The 15,958-nt window shown below is 39.2% G+C and overlaps 1 protein-coding gene across 1 annotated transcript in view; it reads left to right on the top strand.

Moving 5' to 3' along the window:
* The window catches only part of tfpia (tissue factor pathway inhibitor a), a 63,429-nt gene that overhangs the window by 42,556 nt on the left and 4,915 nt on the right, over positions 1–15,958 (top strand). Inside the window, exons 3-5 of the mRNA XM_050049623.1 lie at positions 10,188–10,364; positions 11,268–11,342; positions 13,781–13,840. Of these exons, the coding sequence (XP_049905580.1) occupies positions 10,188–10,364; positions 11,268–11,342; positions 13,781–13,840 (312 nt within the window). The remainder of the gene's footprint in view (positions 1–10,187; positions 10,365–11,267; positions 11,343–13,780; positions 13,841–15,958) is intronic.

Genomic DNA, 15,958 nt, shown 5'->3' with positions numbered 1-15,958 from the left:
AACCCCCCAACCGCTCAGAGCGCCTGTCATGGGCAGCCCACTCTGACATCTCTCCACTTAGTGCATGTATAGGTCCAGTTTGTGCATGTGTGTGTTCGGACCTGTGTGTAATTGACAGAGTGAAAAATTTAATTTCCCCTCGGGGATTAATAAAGTATATAAAAAAAATAAAAATAATTAAAAAAAACAATTAGACCTTTCACCTCTGGGAGTTGAATTCATCGACCATAAGATAATCTGCTCTGCACTGCTGTGGTACAAAAGCCCTCGGGTTGAGTGGAATGGTGTTGAGATATGCGTGTAAAAAAAACACTGTACATCCACAAAAGGAAACTAGTGACTAGGAGGAAACACCTTTCTCTCCGACTGTATGCAATGGTGTCTGTCATTTACAGCAGGAAAACAATAATACTCAAGCTTGTCTGCTCAAGATGAAATATGCCCTTGCATGACAGCAATGACACATCTATCTACGTATGTAGATGGCGTGTTATTCTGTGGTGTGACAAAGTGCTTTCTCCCACTGGCAAAAAATAACCTTCACCTTCTTATTGCATGCCATGGGATACATAATGCAGTCAGACAAGAGGAGCATGGATTAATTTGCATCCTGCAGGCAATGCCACATGCAGTAGGTGCCTCTGTGTGATGAACCATCGTCAGTTACCACACAAACAAATCAGCACTGTAAAGATGAAGGTGGAGCTGTGGAGTCTCTGGCTCCAGCTGATCTAAAGGTGACATTACATAAAACAGCTTGGACCGAAATATGAAGGTTACTGTCAGATATTAAAGCCGGTCTGAGTGTGCAGTCATACTCATGAGTGAGAAACATGCTGCTTTTTGATCATAAAGAAAATGACACTACGTTAAACACAGCTATAAAAGTTTGATTTGTTCCATGGCATTTAAAGGGCAGTTTCACAACATTTTTTATTGGTTCTTGGTTGAATAAAAAGGGCAGGTTGCAGAACAGCACAAAACCTTATAGTGGCTGCTTTTATCTAAATTGAACACACTTCTATGTGTGTATCCACTTTTACAGTTCTGGGTGGTGACTTTGGCTCAGTGGTCAAAGTCAAAACTAGAATGGAAAGAAACAAATTGTGTCCAAATTCCAATGCGATATACTAATATAAGTAGCTCTTGGCTATGTAATACAGTGTGTTCACACTTTGAAAATGTTCTTTACAAGTCTTGCAGCTATGTTGATTGTATCACAGACACTCACGTAAGCATGTGGGTGACATCATACACAATCCTGCTGCTAGTGTTATGCTATTCCACCGACCAGCGATCAGCATACAGCATAGTAATGAGCCCACAAAAGACAGAGGAGAAGATGACTGCGAGCAAGTAAACACAGACAGATGGGTGACAAATTAAAGGGAAAACCTGAATAATGATTAGAGAAACATAATGAGTGAGGGGATTATGCTGTGGGAGGCATTTTGCTGGCATGGTTTGTGTCCACTTCACTTCAAAGGGAAGGGTCACTGCAAATCATCAAAAAATTGTCCTGATGATCACCTTTATCCCATGATGAAACATTTCCATCCTGATTGGGGTGCTCTCTTCCAGGATGACAGTACCGCTGTCCATGGGGCACGAGGGGTCACTGAGTGATCTGATTATTATGAAAATGATGTGAATCATGGCCTTCGCATTCCCCAGATCAGAATGATCCAAATTTGGAAATCGCATGTTTTGTTGTCCAGGATCATCTAATCCATCTTGCTTTTGTACCAATTTTTAAAAGCAACATTGGATCAGATCACCCTGATCCAGATACAAACTTTTCAACATTATGAAATCTAGACTACCAGGGCTCTACATGGGACTACACAGAACAATGTATTCAGTCTGCCAACAAACACACTGCACTTACCACATCGCAATAGGTGCTGCCAAAGAAAATGAAATGGACATCCTTGAGATTGTAACTTTAAGACTTTCAGTAAAAAAAATGATGTTGTTCCCCTGAAATAAATCCCCAAATAGCTGTCACAATGAAACAAGAAGTATTTAACAGATAATCTAAATTCTACTTTATCCAATTTATTACAGTAACTCTTCAAAAACTCAAATATAATAGATGTGTATTTAGTTGACCAATTTATAAAGTTTTAATAATTTTTTTTCTTGATAACAATCTTGAATCCAACCTTCTGTTGGGATCAGGATAATCAAATGCATATTAAAAGTTTGATCCAGATAAAAACCAAGACTGGATTGTGTGATCTAATCTGATTTCAGGATCCCTTTTTTCATTTGTAAAAAAGCCTTTTCAAGATTTGATCCAATCAGATAGCCGAAATCCGATCAGATGATCTCTGAACAACTGGGCTTAGAGCACCTATGGGAGATTTTGTACCAACATGTTTGACAGTGCTCTCCACCACCATCATGAAAACGCCAAATGAGGGAATATATTTTTGGAAGACTGGTGTTTGTCCCTCCAGTAGAGTTCCACAGACTTGCAGAATCAATGCTGAGGCACACTGAAGCTGTTGGCAGCACATGGTGGCCCAGCACCTTACTAAGAAACTTTATGTTGTCACCCATCTGGATGTGTACAGTGCATCCATCCATCCATTTTCTAACCGCTTATCCTCTTGAGGGTCGCGGGGGGGCTGGAGCCTATCCCAGCTGGCATTGGGCGAGAGGCAGGGTACACCCTGGACAGGTCGGCAGACTATCGCAGGGCTGACACATAGAGACAGACAACCATTCACACTCACATTCACACCTACGGACAATTTAGAGTCACCAATTAACCTAGTCCCCAATCATGCATGTTTTTGGACTGTGGGAGGAAGCCGGAGTACCCAGAGAAAACCCACGCTGACACGGGGAGAACATGCAAACTCTGCACAGAAGGGCTCCCACAATCGAACCAGGAACTCTCTTGCTGTGAGGCGACAGTGCTAACCACTTTTGTAAGATAAACTGAATGTAAACATTTTTTTGTTTCTTGACAAGGAAACTCCAAAATGTACCCTGAAGTACGCTCAGAAAAGTTCATATGCATACTAAAAACGGCTTGATTTCTGAATTTGCTCTCAATTGACATTGTCCCACAATGAACTGCACAAGGAAATAGAGAAGCTGCACTAAGCTGAAAGAAATTCAAACTAGTTGTAGATGGTGGTGATACTAAGCTCCTGGGAATGATGCTGGGGAATACTGAAGCGATTGTGGCCTTGGAGCCACACAGGATATTGCAGCTTCCAGCAATATATGGTCATGCACACTATTCCAAAAACATACTCTTCCCATTGACATTGACAGTGTCTTTCCATAGACTCATATTTTATCATGGCCTGTCAGTGTAAAGTATGAAGTGTTTTAATTTCTTGGACACTAACTGCAAAAACAGGAAACTAAACTATCAGTGTGCAGTACATAGTGTACACAGTCAGTATGCAGTGTGAAAATGAATCTCAGCTGTATTTTAAGAACAACAGACACGAGTGAGATTGCTGCAAACAAATGAAGTCATTAGTGAGAATGTTAGTCAGCCTTGAGCTCCACTGCAGTAAAATTAACTCACACTGATCTTGTCTTGCCTATTAAGTAATGCATATTTAAATTAATTTGAAATCAAACTAAATTAACAACAACATATTCTCACTGATTGGGACACTTTTTTTTAAAACTTTGCCTGTGCAACATGTTTCGTCATATACAGTAAATACATGCATTAAGTTCTCACTTCTGTGATTAACAGAGGTGAAGCTTGACTTTTTCCAAGAATGGTTTTATTTAACAGCCGCAGACATTTGAAAATGTCATCACACTTCTACCTTACAGAAATCAGATCTCAAGGGCCAACGCACTGCAATATTACCCATCCTGCAACAGGGCTGTTATCATCAGATCAGTGACATTTAAATTCCCACAAACAGGGCACATTACAAAAACTGCTAGTTGACACAATCTAATTTCAATTATTGTTCAGATAAGATGTGTTAGTTGTACATTCTCATGGTTCTTATACGTGACGACGCGGTCACGCACAGCTTAACAAGAATGTTCTTGTAAAGGTCACAAACTGATGTGAGGAACAGTCTGTCTTTCTGCTTAAGAAACTTTCTTCTTCTATCTCTGCGAAGGCTTTTTGCTCTCTAGCCCCGATGTTCTTCTGAAACCCCAATGAGTCATAACCATTGTGTCCCACACTCTCCCTTTGGACTGCTGCCCCTTTTACAGCTCTGCTTGAGGAGGTCAGAGACACAAATACAACGTTTCTCTCAGACAGTCGCACTATTTTTTTGTCCTTAGCTCAGGGCTTATGCTCAGTCTGTTAGCAAAGACACTGTTCAAAAAAAAAAAAAATAAGCAAAGGAAAAGAGGCAGAACAGCACAAACAATGTGATGTTGCTTGAGGTGGCAAAACTTAAGGTAATGTGAGCCTACTTTGTCGTGTGAAACAATCAGTTGATTAATCAATCAGTCCATTGCGAGAAAATTAGTCAACTACTTGATAATAAATCATTAAAGTCAAGCAAAAATACCACACAACCCTTAAAGTTGCAGCTTCTCTGTGTGAGACTTGTGGTTTCTCATTGCCTAATGCAGTGATACTAAACTTACAGCCTGTGGGCCAAATCTGGACCACCATAGGGGGCCTGGTGTCCTGCTGACAGTTTTCTATTTCACAATAAAAAATAAACTGATGCACACTGGGAGTTTTTTGTACTTGTTAAAACAAAAGTGCCAGGACGGATCCAGCTGAAGACCTGAATGTCCTCAACTCCTATGGTTCCTGGCCCCCTGTCATTTTGCAAAAGTTGCCCCAGGGCAAAGCAAGCTGGGTATCCCCAGCCCTGACTCCCAGCTCGTAAATTTATCCCCACTTTGTCAGTGATTTTGGCATCAGACACCGACGGTAAAGGAAAATTTCTTATTGATATGCTACGCCGTGCTGGGTCAGTTTGTAACGCGGTCGTGCAGTGTCAGCTTGTAATGCCGCTGGCAAACATGTAATATAAAGAGCTAAAAAGGCCCTATAACGCAGGCAGGGGGGGTGGATGGGTCCAACAAACCCTAGACTTTCACTTAGGAGCCCGCTGTTTGCTTCCCGTGTGAGGCAAACCAAGATATTTTTTTCTAAATGTAATATTGTGTTTTGTTGCACAAGGAAATAATGTTGTAGGTGTATTTTGAAAAAGACTGCAGGCATCTATCGAGCATTAACTGCACAGTTCTTGTGAAATGGAGGTGTTTTTTTTTTTTGTTTTTTTTAAAAGGCACAATGCATATAACAAGCGTAAACTCACATGCCGTCCCAGAATGTTATCAACAGACGCAGGAGGTTACCTAGTTTGTACTGAGATGTGAATGTCCACTGACAAAGTGCATCTATTTGATATGATGGAGATGAGAACGCATTGGTATTCATTGTCTAATGTATCGTAGCTAATCAGACAAAAGAAGCTTTTTTAAAAAGTCTCATAAACTCTCATATTTCTCTCCTTAGAGCTCAGCCTACAAATATTGACGTACAAACCTCTGCCACATAAGTGCTTCGATCTCACTACATGTATACAATATGCAAAATTAACATAAAAAACAAAGAAATCAATAATATAACAGTCTTTTTTTTTCTTTTTTTCCTATGTGGATAGGCTGATATTGCTGCTAAGGTCAGTGTCTTTCTATGTGATTGGATTATGTCTGTCTCCATCCAGTGGCAACTGTTATTTTTACGCCTGAGTTCACTTATTTTACATTTATTTGTATCCCATTAGGAATCGTTCTTCTCTTCCTCCACAGAAGGCCTGGCCAAGATGGTGTCAGCACTTTTAGAGGCAGGACAACAAAACCGTTAAAAAATATGTGGAAAAGTACTGAAGAAAACTAAAGGGAAAAAAAGCAGTGAGAAATCCATTGAGCCAGTGAAGAGATTCGGGGGGGATGGGGTGATACAAAGTGTGGTTTAAACATTGTTAGTTTGCAGGAGGTTCATACAGTGTCCTAAAGTCTCATCTTTCTGGGTAGGACACATCAAAATATGCAAATTTGAGAATGTTTTTTTCACACACAAACCAGGCTCCTTTTCACAAGCATCCGAACCCGTCTTAAATATTGAAGTCTGTTTTGCTGAAATATTGAAGTTCTCTTTGGAGAGCAGCCAAAACTCCCTGGACCGACAGACCATATGATTCACACCCAAGTGCTTGAAAAAAAGGGCAGACCGATAATTCTCCTCAAAACACAAATCACCTCTTCCACCTTCACAGCTCTGATAGGGAATTGTGTTTCTGAATTATTCATCACTGCATTGCTCTGGAGAGAGCGCTAGAGTACCCTTTGACACATCTCTTTGCCCATGCTTTTAAGTCAAAGTCACCTCATAAAATGTATTTGGATGTTACAACGATAGCCTTTTAATCATGGTCACCCTTCACTAGAGTGTGGTTATACAAAGACTTAACAGATAAACTAGATAGTGAGCGTGTAGCTGGTGTAAGACATCCTCTGGCAGCTCGTGGGGACACGTTGTGTTTAGTCTCCGCAGAATTCTAATTTAGCTTCTAACAAGGGTGATTGATTTTTGCGTTTTGTCAGCTTGTTAGCCAGTATATCCTGGTGTCTGATCAGCTAATTGTTGTCTTGTTGCAAATCCATGATGGCTGCATAGTACATCCCATTCTTGTGAACGCAAATATCTCAAAAGCGCCTCAAGGGAATTTCTGAAAATTTGGCACAAATGTCCACTTGGACTTAACTATAAAGTTTTTGGTGGTCATAGGTCAAAGGACATGGTCAGTGTAACCTTGCCTGTTTCATTATTGTGAATGCGGTATCTCAAGAGCACCTTGAGGGAATTTCTTCAAATTTGGCACAAACATTCACTTAAATTCAAGGATACACTACTAGAATAATAGTGGTCAATGGTCAAAGTCACCGTGACCTTGCATCCATCCCATACTAGGGAACACAATTTCTAAGAACACCTTGAGAATTTGGTGGTCATAGGTCAAAGGTCAAAATTATTGTGACCTTGTCTGTCTCATTATTGTGTATGCAATATGTCAATAATGCCACAACGAAATTTCTTCAAATTTGGCACAAACGTTCACTTGCACTCCTGGATCTGATTAGAGTTTGGTGGTCAAAGGTTAAGGTCATTATGGCATTGTTTATCTCATTCTTGTGAACGTGATATCTCAAGAGCAACTTAAGGGAATTTCTTCAACTTTGGCAAAAATGTTGACGTGGACTCAACAATGACCTGATTAGATTCTGGTGGTCAAAGGTCAAGGTCACTGTGACCTTGCATCCGTCTCATTCTCTTGAGCTCGATATCTCAAGAACACCTTGAGGGAATCTCTTCAAATTTGACACAAACCTCCACTTGGACTGAAGAATAAACTGGTTATAATTTTGTGGTATAAGATCAAGGTCACTGTGACCTCACAAAACATGTTTTTAGCCCTAACTCCAGGATTCTTACATTGATTACAGAAAAACCTAAGTCAAATGACTAATTGGATACAATGATTAAGTGATGATATTTTATATCCAAAAGGCCAAAGGTCAACATCACTGTGACATATTAATGTCCTGCATAAAACACTTTTCTGGCAATTACTCAATGTTATATTTCAGGTCAGATACTAAATTGGTGATACTTCACACAAGATGTGTGTGAAGTATCAATGTTTTCACAGACATGGATATAAACTTCTAATTTTAAATAAAATTTGCCTACTGTAACTACAAGTAGCTTTAAGGCTGTAGAAATACCTTACAATACACTCTGACAATATCATATCATGTATATTGTGTATAATATTGCCTCAGCTCAGAAGATATACAATGTTTAGACAGGGAGAAATACCATTCAAACCCAAGACTCTACTATTGTGTATGCACTTTGCATAATTTTAGACACATCTTGCTAGAGTACAGCCCAGCATATCTGATACTTTTGTAAACTTTGGAATCTTCACTAGAACTTATTTTATTATTATTATTTTTTTCACTGCCTCAGCAACTTCTGGACTATACACTTATAAAGTAAGATGCCTCATCACTGCTGTCATTTTAAATGTGATGTAATCATGAAGTAAAACACTAACAAACCTTTCCCACTACAAAGATTTAAAGAAACTTACGGCATCTGGTGTTAAAAACATAATATTTTTATAATATTCATGATATTTTTTTGCTGAATAAATCATCATTGATCTGTGTGGGGAACCATATTACTCAGTACTTGCTATAGTGGGATGCACACACTTTACTCTGCTGTTGAAAAACGTTGATCAGCTATAGTCGTGGCTTGTCAGGCTGCACCTGTCTTGGTTGACAGGGACCAGTAAAGTATCTTTGAAACTGAGCCAGTCCACTGAAAGGGATGTATTTCACACCACGCCTGCTTTTGTGTTTCAGGCTCAAATCAAGCATGAGCCTGTCACTAGCTTGTAAATGTTTTAGGTTTCTTGACGGCTTATTCAAATAAGCAGCAGGGTTCCTGACAACCCTCCACAACATCTCTGCTGCCTTTGCTGTCGAGGACTCCATGCTGCAGAATGCGATAACATTTAAAGTTACAGATTTCAGATTAAAGAGAATCTGTATGAAGTTTGTATGAACTATGTGATGCACAAATAATCTTACTTTTAGATTTTCCTTCCAAAAGCATAAAGGTTGGATTGCATAATGATAACAATTAGCATCACGGAAAGGGAGACAATGAGGAAGCAAAGAAGCAGTATTACAACAACCTTACATCAACCTTACACAATGAAAGATGCAGAATTTAGATGAACATCAAACTGTAGCTCAGAGCTCCAGTGCCCCAATCCCAATACCCCGAGACCCGAGGGTGATAATATATGCAACGAGCGAAGAGGAAGTGAAACACGGGGAGTGAGAGCTGAGGTAAGAGGTATGACAGAAAAGAAAGCAGAGAAGGAAGACATGACAGAGGGGTGATGTGGTTCACTGGGGAACATAAGGAAGTTCTTGCTAGAAGTGTTGACTTTTCAGCTTGCAGAGGAAGATTGGGAGTGTATTTGAAACCTGACTAGAGTGGAAATGTCACTGTACCGCTAGGGAGACAGGAAGTGGGCGAGCTGTGACCGAGCGGCCAGCAATTGCAAAGTGTGTCCTGGCCTGAGGTTCATTTACTGGACCTTTTACTGTACACAGACTTTGAGTAGCTTTATCTTTCCTCCCCATTTATTATTATGTGCCTGCTTTCCCATGCTTGTGTTTTCTTTTCAAGACATGTCTTTATTAGACTGTGTTGACCTCTTGTTCAATTTCAAACTTGTCATTTACCGCTCAAGGCCTTGCATAAAACAAAAAAAACAAAAAAAAAAACTGTCTGTGGCTGACCTTAAGAACTCAATCAGGGCAGTGAAGTATGTCATGTGCTCTTGCTTCTATTTTGTTTTCGTTCCTAACAGAGTCAAATTTTGGAGTCATTAGAGCTTAATGTTCAGACCATGCAAACTAGTGAAGATGATACTTTATAATATAGAATGTAGAAGCCAGTTTGGCACTTTTGTCTGACTCTTTCTTGGTCAAACAAATCTTACAGGAAAGTTACATCTCTATGTTCAATAAGTCAGCAGCAAAAGTCATACATTTTTTATTTCAGACAAAAGTCAAATATGTAGCAAAACTGTGCACTGCTGTGCGCTTTAATGTCTAAAGACATTTACATATTAAACAACAGACTTGATAATCAAAGCTACACTGGGTAACTTTTATACAAAGACATTCTTTTATATTGCTGACATTGTCTCCATATCCTGACAGGAGTACATCACATCAGATAATCTGTGAAAATATTATGTAAACGAAAAACAACCAATCAGAGACAAGGAGCTTCTAATGGCAAACCCTGCTAATGCACAACAGTGTACAAGGCAAAGGCAAGTAAACAGGAAAGACAGACGACGAAAAGCTATCATTTTTAAAGAAGGACGTCATGTTTCTCCTCAGCTCTGACTGGTTGTTTTCATTCAGGTGCCCTTGATTCTTGCAAATGCCATTAGGAGCATTATGAGAAGCCAGATTATCTGTCCCATGCACTGCAGGATATAGTGACAGTTTCAGCAAATATGAAAAAAAAGTAAAAAAATTTTTTTATAAAAGTTATCTAATGAAGTCTTCATAGTGTCTTTTCTTTCTTCTTACAATTGTTCTCATTTTCCCTTTCCTAGATGACAAGAACCCGTGCCATTTACCCGAAGCTCCTGGTCCATGTCGAGGGCTGTTGACGCGCTACTTTTTTGACAGCGAGAGTCAGCAGTGCAAGCATTTCTTTTATGGCGGCTGCTTTGGCAATGCCAACAATTTCAGGAGCATGGCGGAGTGCCAGGCGAAATGTCAGAACCCAGGTAGGCCGAGATGAACTTTTGTCCTTTTACAGTAAAGACTGGAAAACAACCAAGCTGTCCAGACAGCTGCATTGTTTGGGTTTATTTAAAACCACTAATTAAGTCTATTGTGTTCAGCAGATGTGAATGCTTCAGAGATGCTGTCATTTGTTGGAAAATGCACTGTATCTGAAAAAAAAGAAACACAGTATCCTAAGGCCTTTTAAGACCCAACTCATCTACAGCTCAGCCTTAAAAGTCAGCTTTGCATGAACCAAGACTTGTCATGCCTTTACTTCAAGGCAGTACATGAGGTGTAATGTACTGTATACTTCTTGGTCCGTAGACAGCCAAGGCTAAGCAGATCACAGCCGCTCCGCAAAACATGCAAACTCATTCCAGGGAGGTGATATAATCAAAATACTTCTACCTCGGAAAATTAACTTTTTGATGAATTTTAGCTGACCATGAAATCATATTCCACCTTGATTTAGCATTTAAATCGTTTCAAAGTGACCAAAGCGCACTCAATTATGCCAGACTTAAAAGTTATTTAGATATTGAAATTGTCAAAGAAAATAACGAGTAAGTTGCTCAACTGTGACCAATTCTGCAGACAGCCCATGTTGTACTGAAAATCAATTGGAAAAGCTTTTTTTATGGATAGCAATTTCAGATAGATGACTCTGTCTAGTTTCATTAGTAGATCATATGTATTTGCAGACCAACACCCTTTCTACTCTGATACTAATGAAATTAAATTTACTTTAATTATGATTGATCACTGGGATTTAATGAGATCTGTTCTAAATATAGGCATGAATTCCTCAGATTCATGTTTTGTGGATTGCCATGGAGACATGCCGGCTCAGATGAGATTTGAATTTTATTATATTTATTTGATTACTTTTTTTGTCAATGTAGCAAAACCCACAAAGGCACCAGAAGTCCACACACATTCCGCTAGAAAATCTGCTGTGCAGCCGACCACAGTAACTGGTAAGACTTATGAACACCACACTCTACTTCAAGTTTCTGTTGCTTCTTGTCCTTGTCTAAAAAGTACCTAGTAAGACACCAAATCTAATAATCACATCAACTCCTTCCAATGGGATAAACCTTTGTGTGCTCACTTTAGTCACTCAAACACACATTTATATATGTTTTTGGTCATGTGTAATTCAGGTTTGAATGTTGTGCTTACATGTAGAATGTGCAGTCTGATTATTCTAAAGGTTCAACATTTTGGAAAATTCATTTTTCACTTTTTTTCTGAGGGAAGATGAGAAGACTGATACTACTCCTATGTCTGTTTGTTAAGTATGGACCTAGAGCCTGGGGCAATTAGCCTAGCTTAGCATAAAGGGTGGCAGGGGGAAACCGATGGCAACATCCAAGGTTTTAACATGGAACATTTGGACAGAAGAAGTTCCCACAGTGTTGTCATCACAGTGAGATTGCTATGAATCCCAGTGGAGGTGGTCACAGAAGTACTGGGAAGATGGATAGACTAGGATTTATCTGCAAATAGTTACATCACAAAACTGCTTCCAAAAACTGTCATATTTATATCAGCCTACTGTTACAAGGTAACATGTTATTTCAACTTCTTTTGGCGGTAACTAGAAATGTTACTAATTACTTTTCAAATTAAATAACCCAATTACAATCACTGGAATTTAAATGGACTTGTTACTAGTCACTTTTGTGTTGATCATAGCAGACAAACAAAAACAGATTGTTTAAAGGTTATGATCCAACGTCACCTGACCTAATATGGCGGTACAATAAATGACATGAATCAGTCAGCATTATTTTGCATTCACATGGATTCAGGCAGACAACAAGACAACACGGGAACAACAAACAAACAGTCAGATGGAATAGCAGGACGGCAAAGCGAAACATGATGATATGTTGCTATTGTGATGCTGTAATGTTTATAAAGTAACAAAAGTTACTTTCCTTAGAAATAATTACTGGTATACGCAATCTCTCTGCTTCCAGTCTTTACCAAAGCATTCTCATTGCAACTCAAATACTGCTGCTCTGCTGCTTTGTCAGTGGAGCTAAATATCAAATATGTAACTCTAGGTTGCCTCCTGCATCGGTTTTTGACAGTAATGGGCGGCGTCTCAATTAACGCTTGTTAAGTGCATTGTGTCTTTCCATTTTGACAGGAAAAGTATGGTTTCTGCTCACTGTATGCAGAAAGTCAAAATAAACTTACTAAATAGGTGAGCACTTATTACCTCCGCCAAGGAGGTTATGTTTTCGCCAGCGTTGCTCTGTTTGTCTGGAAAAATAACTCGAAAAGTTCTGAACGGATTTTGATGAAATTTTCAGGAAAGGTTGATAATGGGACAAGGAACAGATGATAAAATTTTGGTGGTGATCGGTTGAAGCGAAGTGGAGAAAATAATAAAATGGCGGGAAATCCAAGCTGCTTGGCGGAGGTCTGCGCTCTCTGAGTGCTCTAGTTTTTAATGTTTACGTCCTTAGGTTTAGGTAACAAAAGTTCCCGGTGAGGTTTAGAAAAAATAGTTAGTTAGCTAGTTAGTTAGTTTGGTTTAAGACAAGTAAGTTTCTTACTAATGTAATGTCACATCATGTGACATATGTCATGACATACGTTACTACCATAGCATGCAACACACTGTCAATAAAATACCTTCACTGACTTTTGGTTATACTTTGAACTTTGGGCTCTTTGGTGAAAGTCCAGCGTTTTGCTCATACTATGGTAGTTGCATCAGAAATAGCTGCCACCTGGTGCATATCAGACTGCCACGAAAAGTGCTTCTTTTATTGGTATATGACGCGGAAATCATCAACAAAGCAGCTGTATTTGACAAGTGGGGAGTGAGAACGGGCTGTCTTTACCCTAAGCTAAGCTGAGCTTAGTTAAGCTAATTCACCAACCAGTCAACGTATTCTCATAGAACGGGTCATATGATATCCCATGAAAAATGCGTTCAGTTACATAATTAGCGTCAATTTACTAAGGTTAGGTTGAGGAAAAGAACAATGGTGATGACGTACCTTAAAATGACTCAAAGTTCACACAGAGCTCATATGGTTCCGAACACAGGACTCCAGGGTAAAGTCCCGGGGGAAGGTCCATGTTTTTGTGACCCTTCCATTACCCCAACCTGCCTCCCTACATGAGTGCTTGGGGGTGCTTCTTGTTTACTCTTGTCAGCGCAGTGGTCACGTGATTGCAGCAAAATACGTGGGTTATAAAAGTTTGAGTGCATTACTTTTCTTAGATAAACATACTTACAGTTTGTGAGAATAGCCTGACCTGCCCCTAGTTCCTTATCTAAGACCTGAGAGTGGTACGGATCTTTTCATTTCACTAAGCAATTAAGCACATTTCTGAAAAAATAAATAAATGAACTATTCCTTAAAATGATTGATCCCTTGTTGTTTCTTAGGGGCACTGGCTGTAAATCAACCTCAGGTGCAGGGCAATGACACTGATCTAGCACCAAAAGGTAAGAAAGCATGACTCTAAATATCATGATAATGTGAATGGAACAAACCACTACAGTAGCCAGCTTACAGCAAATGCCTGTACAGTCAGACTCAGTAGGCTACATTGGCTGTTTGGAGCAGTTAAATGTTGACTGCACAAAACGGTCCTGCATCATGAAACATCAGAGATAAGCCTACTGTGTTGCTGTTTATGCTGTTGATTCCAGTACCAAAAAAGAAAATAAATTGCAACAAATACTCCTTATCCTTTCAGTATGGGAAAACAACTGTTTTTAGTCTCATCACATAATGCAGAGAGCAAGGCACACAGCCAGAAGCAGGACATGCAGTGTTAATTTATTACAGAAATCCCAGAGCACCAGACATTCAAGATAGATTCACTGTTGTAAGACATAATTAAATCAATCATCCTGTCTTCAGAGGAGCAACCAGTCCATGCTGAGTTCTGAAATATGCTTAAACTTCAAGATAAGCAAATCCAGTTCATTTATTAAACCTGTGTATGCTGCCAATAACTTTGCTGTGATAAAATTAAAAAAAAAAAAGTCAAGGTGCAGTGATGCATAGATGGTAGACACTGTGCAAAATTGCTTCTGTTGTGCAATCCAGAGGGTAGAAACAGAGTGCATCAGTGTCTCCTTCCCACAGCCCATTTGTCACATATTTCCACTCACTAATTTTCTGTGCATGAGGAGTGAGGGAGCATATATCACGGTTGTCGGGTTCCAAGGTCCTTTTGTGCCGCAGCAGGAGAGCACAGGGGGACCCTGGCCTGCTTCCCTCAACTCATTCAAAGAGTTATAATTTTAAGAATCCAATTTCACCCTTGTCAGAAAATATTGAGAGGAAAAGATTCAGGATGAGTTAACCTCAATAGTACTGCCTCCCTATCAGTCTTTTTTTTTTCCTTCTTTCTTTTTTTTTGAGATCTCCAGCATGTAAGCACAAAAATATCTCAAAAACAACCCTGGCATCAAAGTCCTCAGACTAACAATGAATTATTCAGATCAAATCTTAAATCGTAACTCAAATAATAAGAGGATCATATTTGGTAATGAGTCATGCCGGTAATAAATATCAGATGGCATCTGTTTCCACTGCTTAATAACATGGAGCCTTTGAATGTCAAAGTCACAAAAGCTGGAAAATGGGCATAATGACATTGGTATACATCTGGAGTATTGTGTCTTTCTACCAGGCAAACTGAATGTTGCAAAGTTGAAACCAAAGACTGACATCTTGTGGTTAGATGATGATGTACACCTTGAATGTCAGTGGAAGAGGCTGTAATGTGTCTAAAGATGAACATAAACTCATCCTAAACTAAAGCAGCTCTGGGTTACAGCTTGTAAAAACATACCTCTGTTGGAATTAGCTTTTCAGGCAGCAAAATACATATCTATACAATGCATAATACTACTACTACTACTGTCATACTACTAGTGTTACAATCATCAATTCACATCCAGCAATAATATTGAATGATTTTGTCTTTTAGTGTTTCTTTATCATGTAGTTGTGTATTTGCTGAAATCTAGATAGTTTTGTGGTGAAATTAAAAATCGCAGTCTATTAAAGCATCTCGTGGATTTGTGCATATTTTGCAGTAAATGCAACACAATGGTTGTTGGCAAATATAATATGATAATGATATAATAAATTCCAGATTCAATACAGACTAAAACGTCTAAAATAATGACAAGAATTAAGAAAAACTATTGTCATTTCTAAACTTCACCAACTGATACAGTCTGTGTCTAGTCATAGTTAGCATGTGGTGAGGGTGAAGTCAGCAAGGGGGAAAAAAGTAATTTCCCCCAGCCTGTTTTACTTCTACTATAGATACTAGTCCATACCCATTGGTAGCTTTGTCACCTTCTACCTATGCCAATCCTCAATGGCTATGTGCAGTTTCACATAGATTGACCACGTCAGGGAGTAGAAAAACATGGGACAGACAGAATGACTGACTGACAGAATGACACACTGACAGTTTACGTGATTATGTGATAGGGAGTATATATTCAGCATCTGTCATCTTAGAAAAGTCAAAAGAAAAGAAACAGAGTGAGACTGCGAGAGAGAAAGAGAGAGAGCGCGCGCACGAGAGAAACGCA

Source organism: Epinephelus moara, chromosome 7, assembly GCF_006386435.1.
Source record: "Epinephelus moara isolate mb chromosome 7, YSFRI_EMoa_1.0, whole genome shotgun sequence".
NCBI classification, from domain to species: Eukaryota; Metazoa; Chordata; class Actinopteri; order Perciformes; family Serranidae; genus Epinephelus; species Epinephelus moara.
The sequence above is the reverse complement of the archived record's forward strand: the minus strand, read 5'-3'. Positions and strand labels throughout refer to the sequence as shown.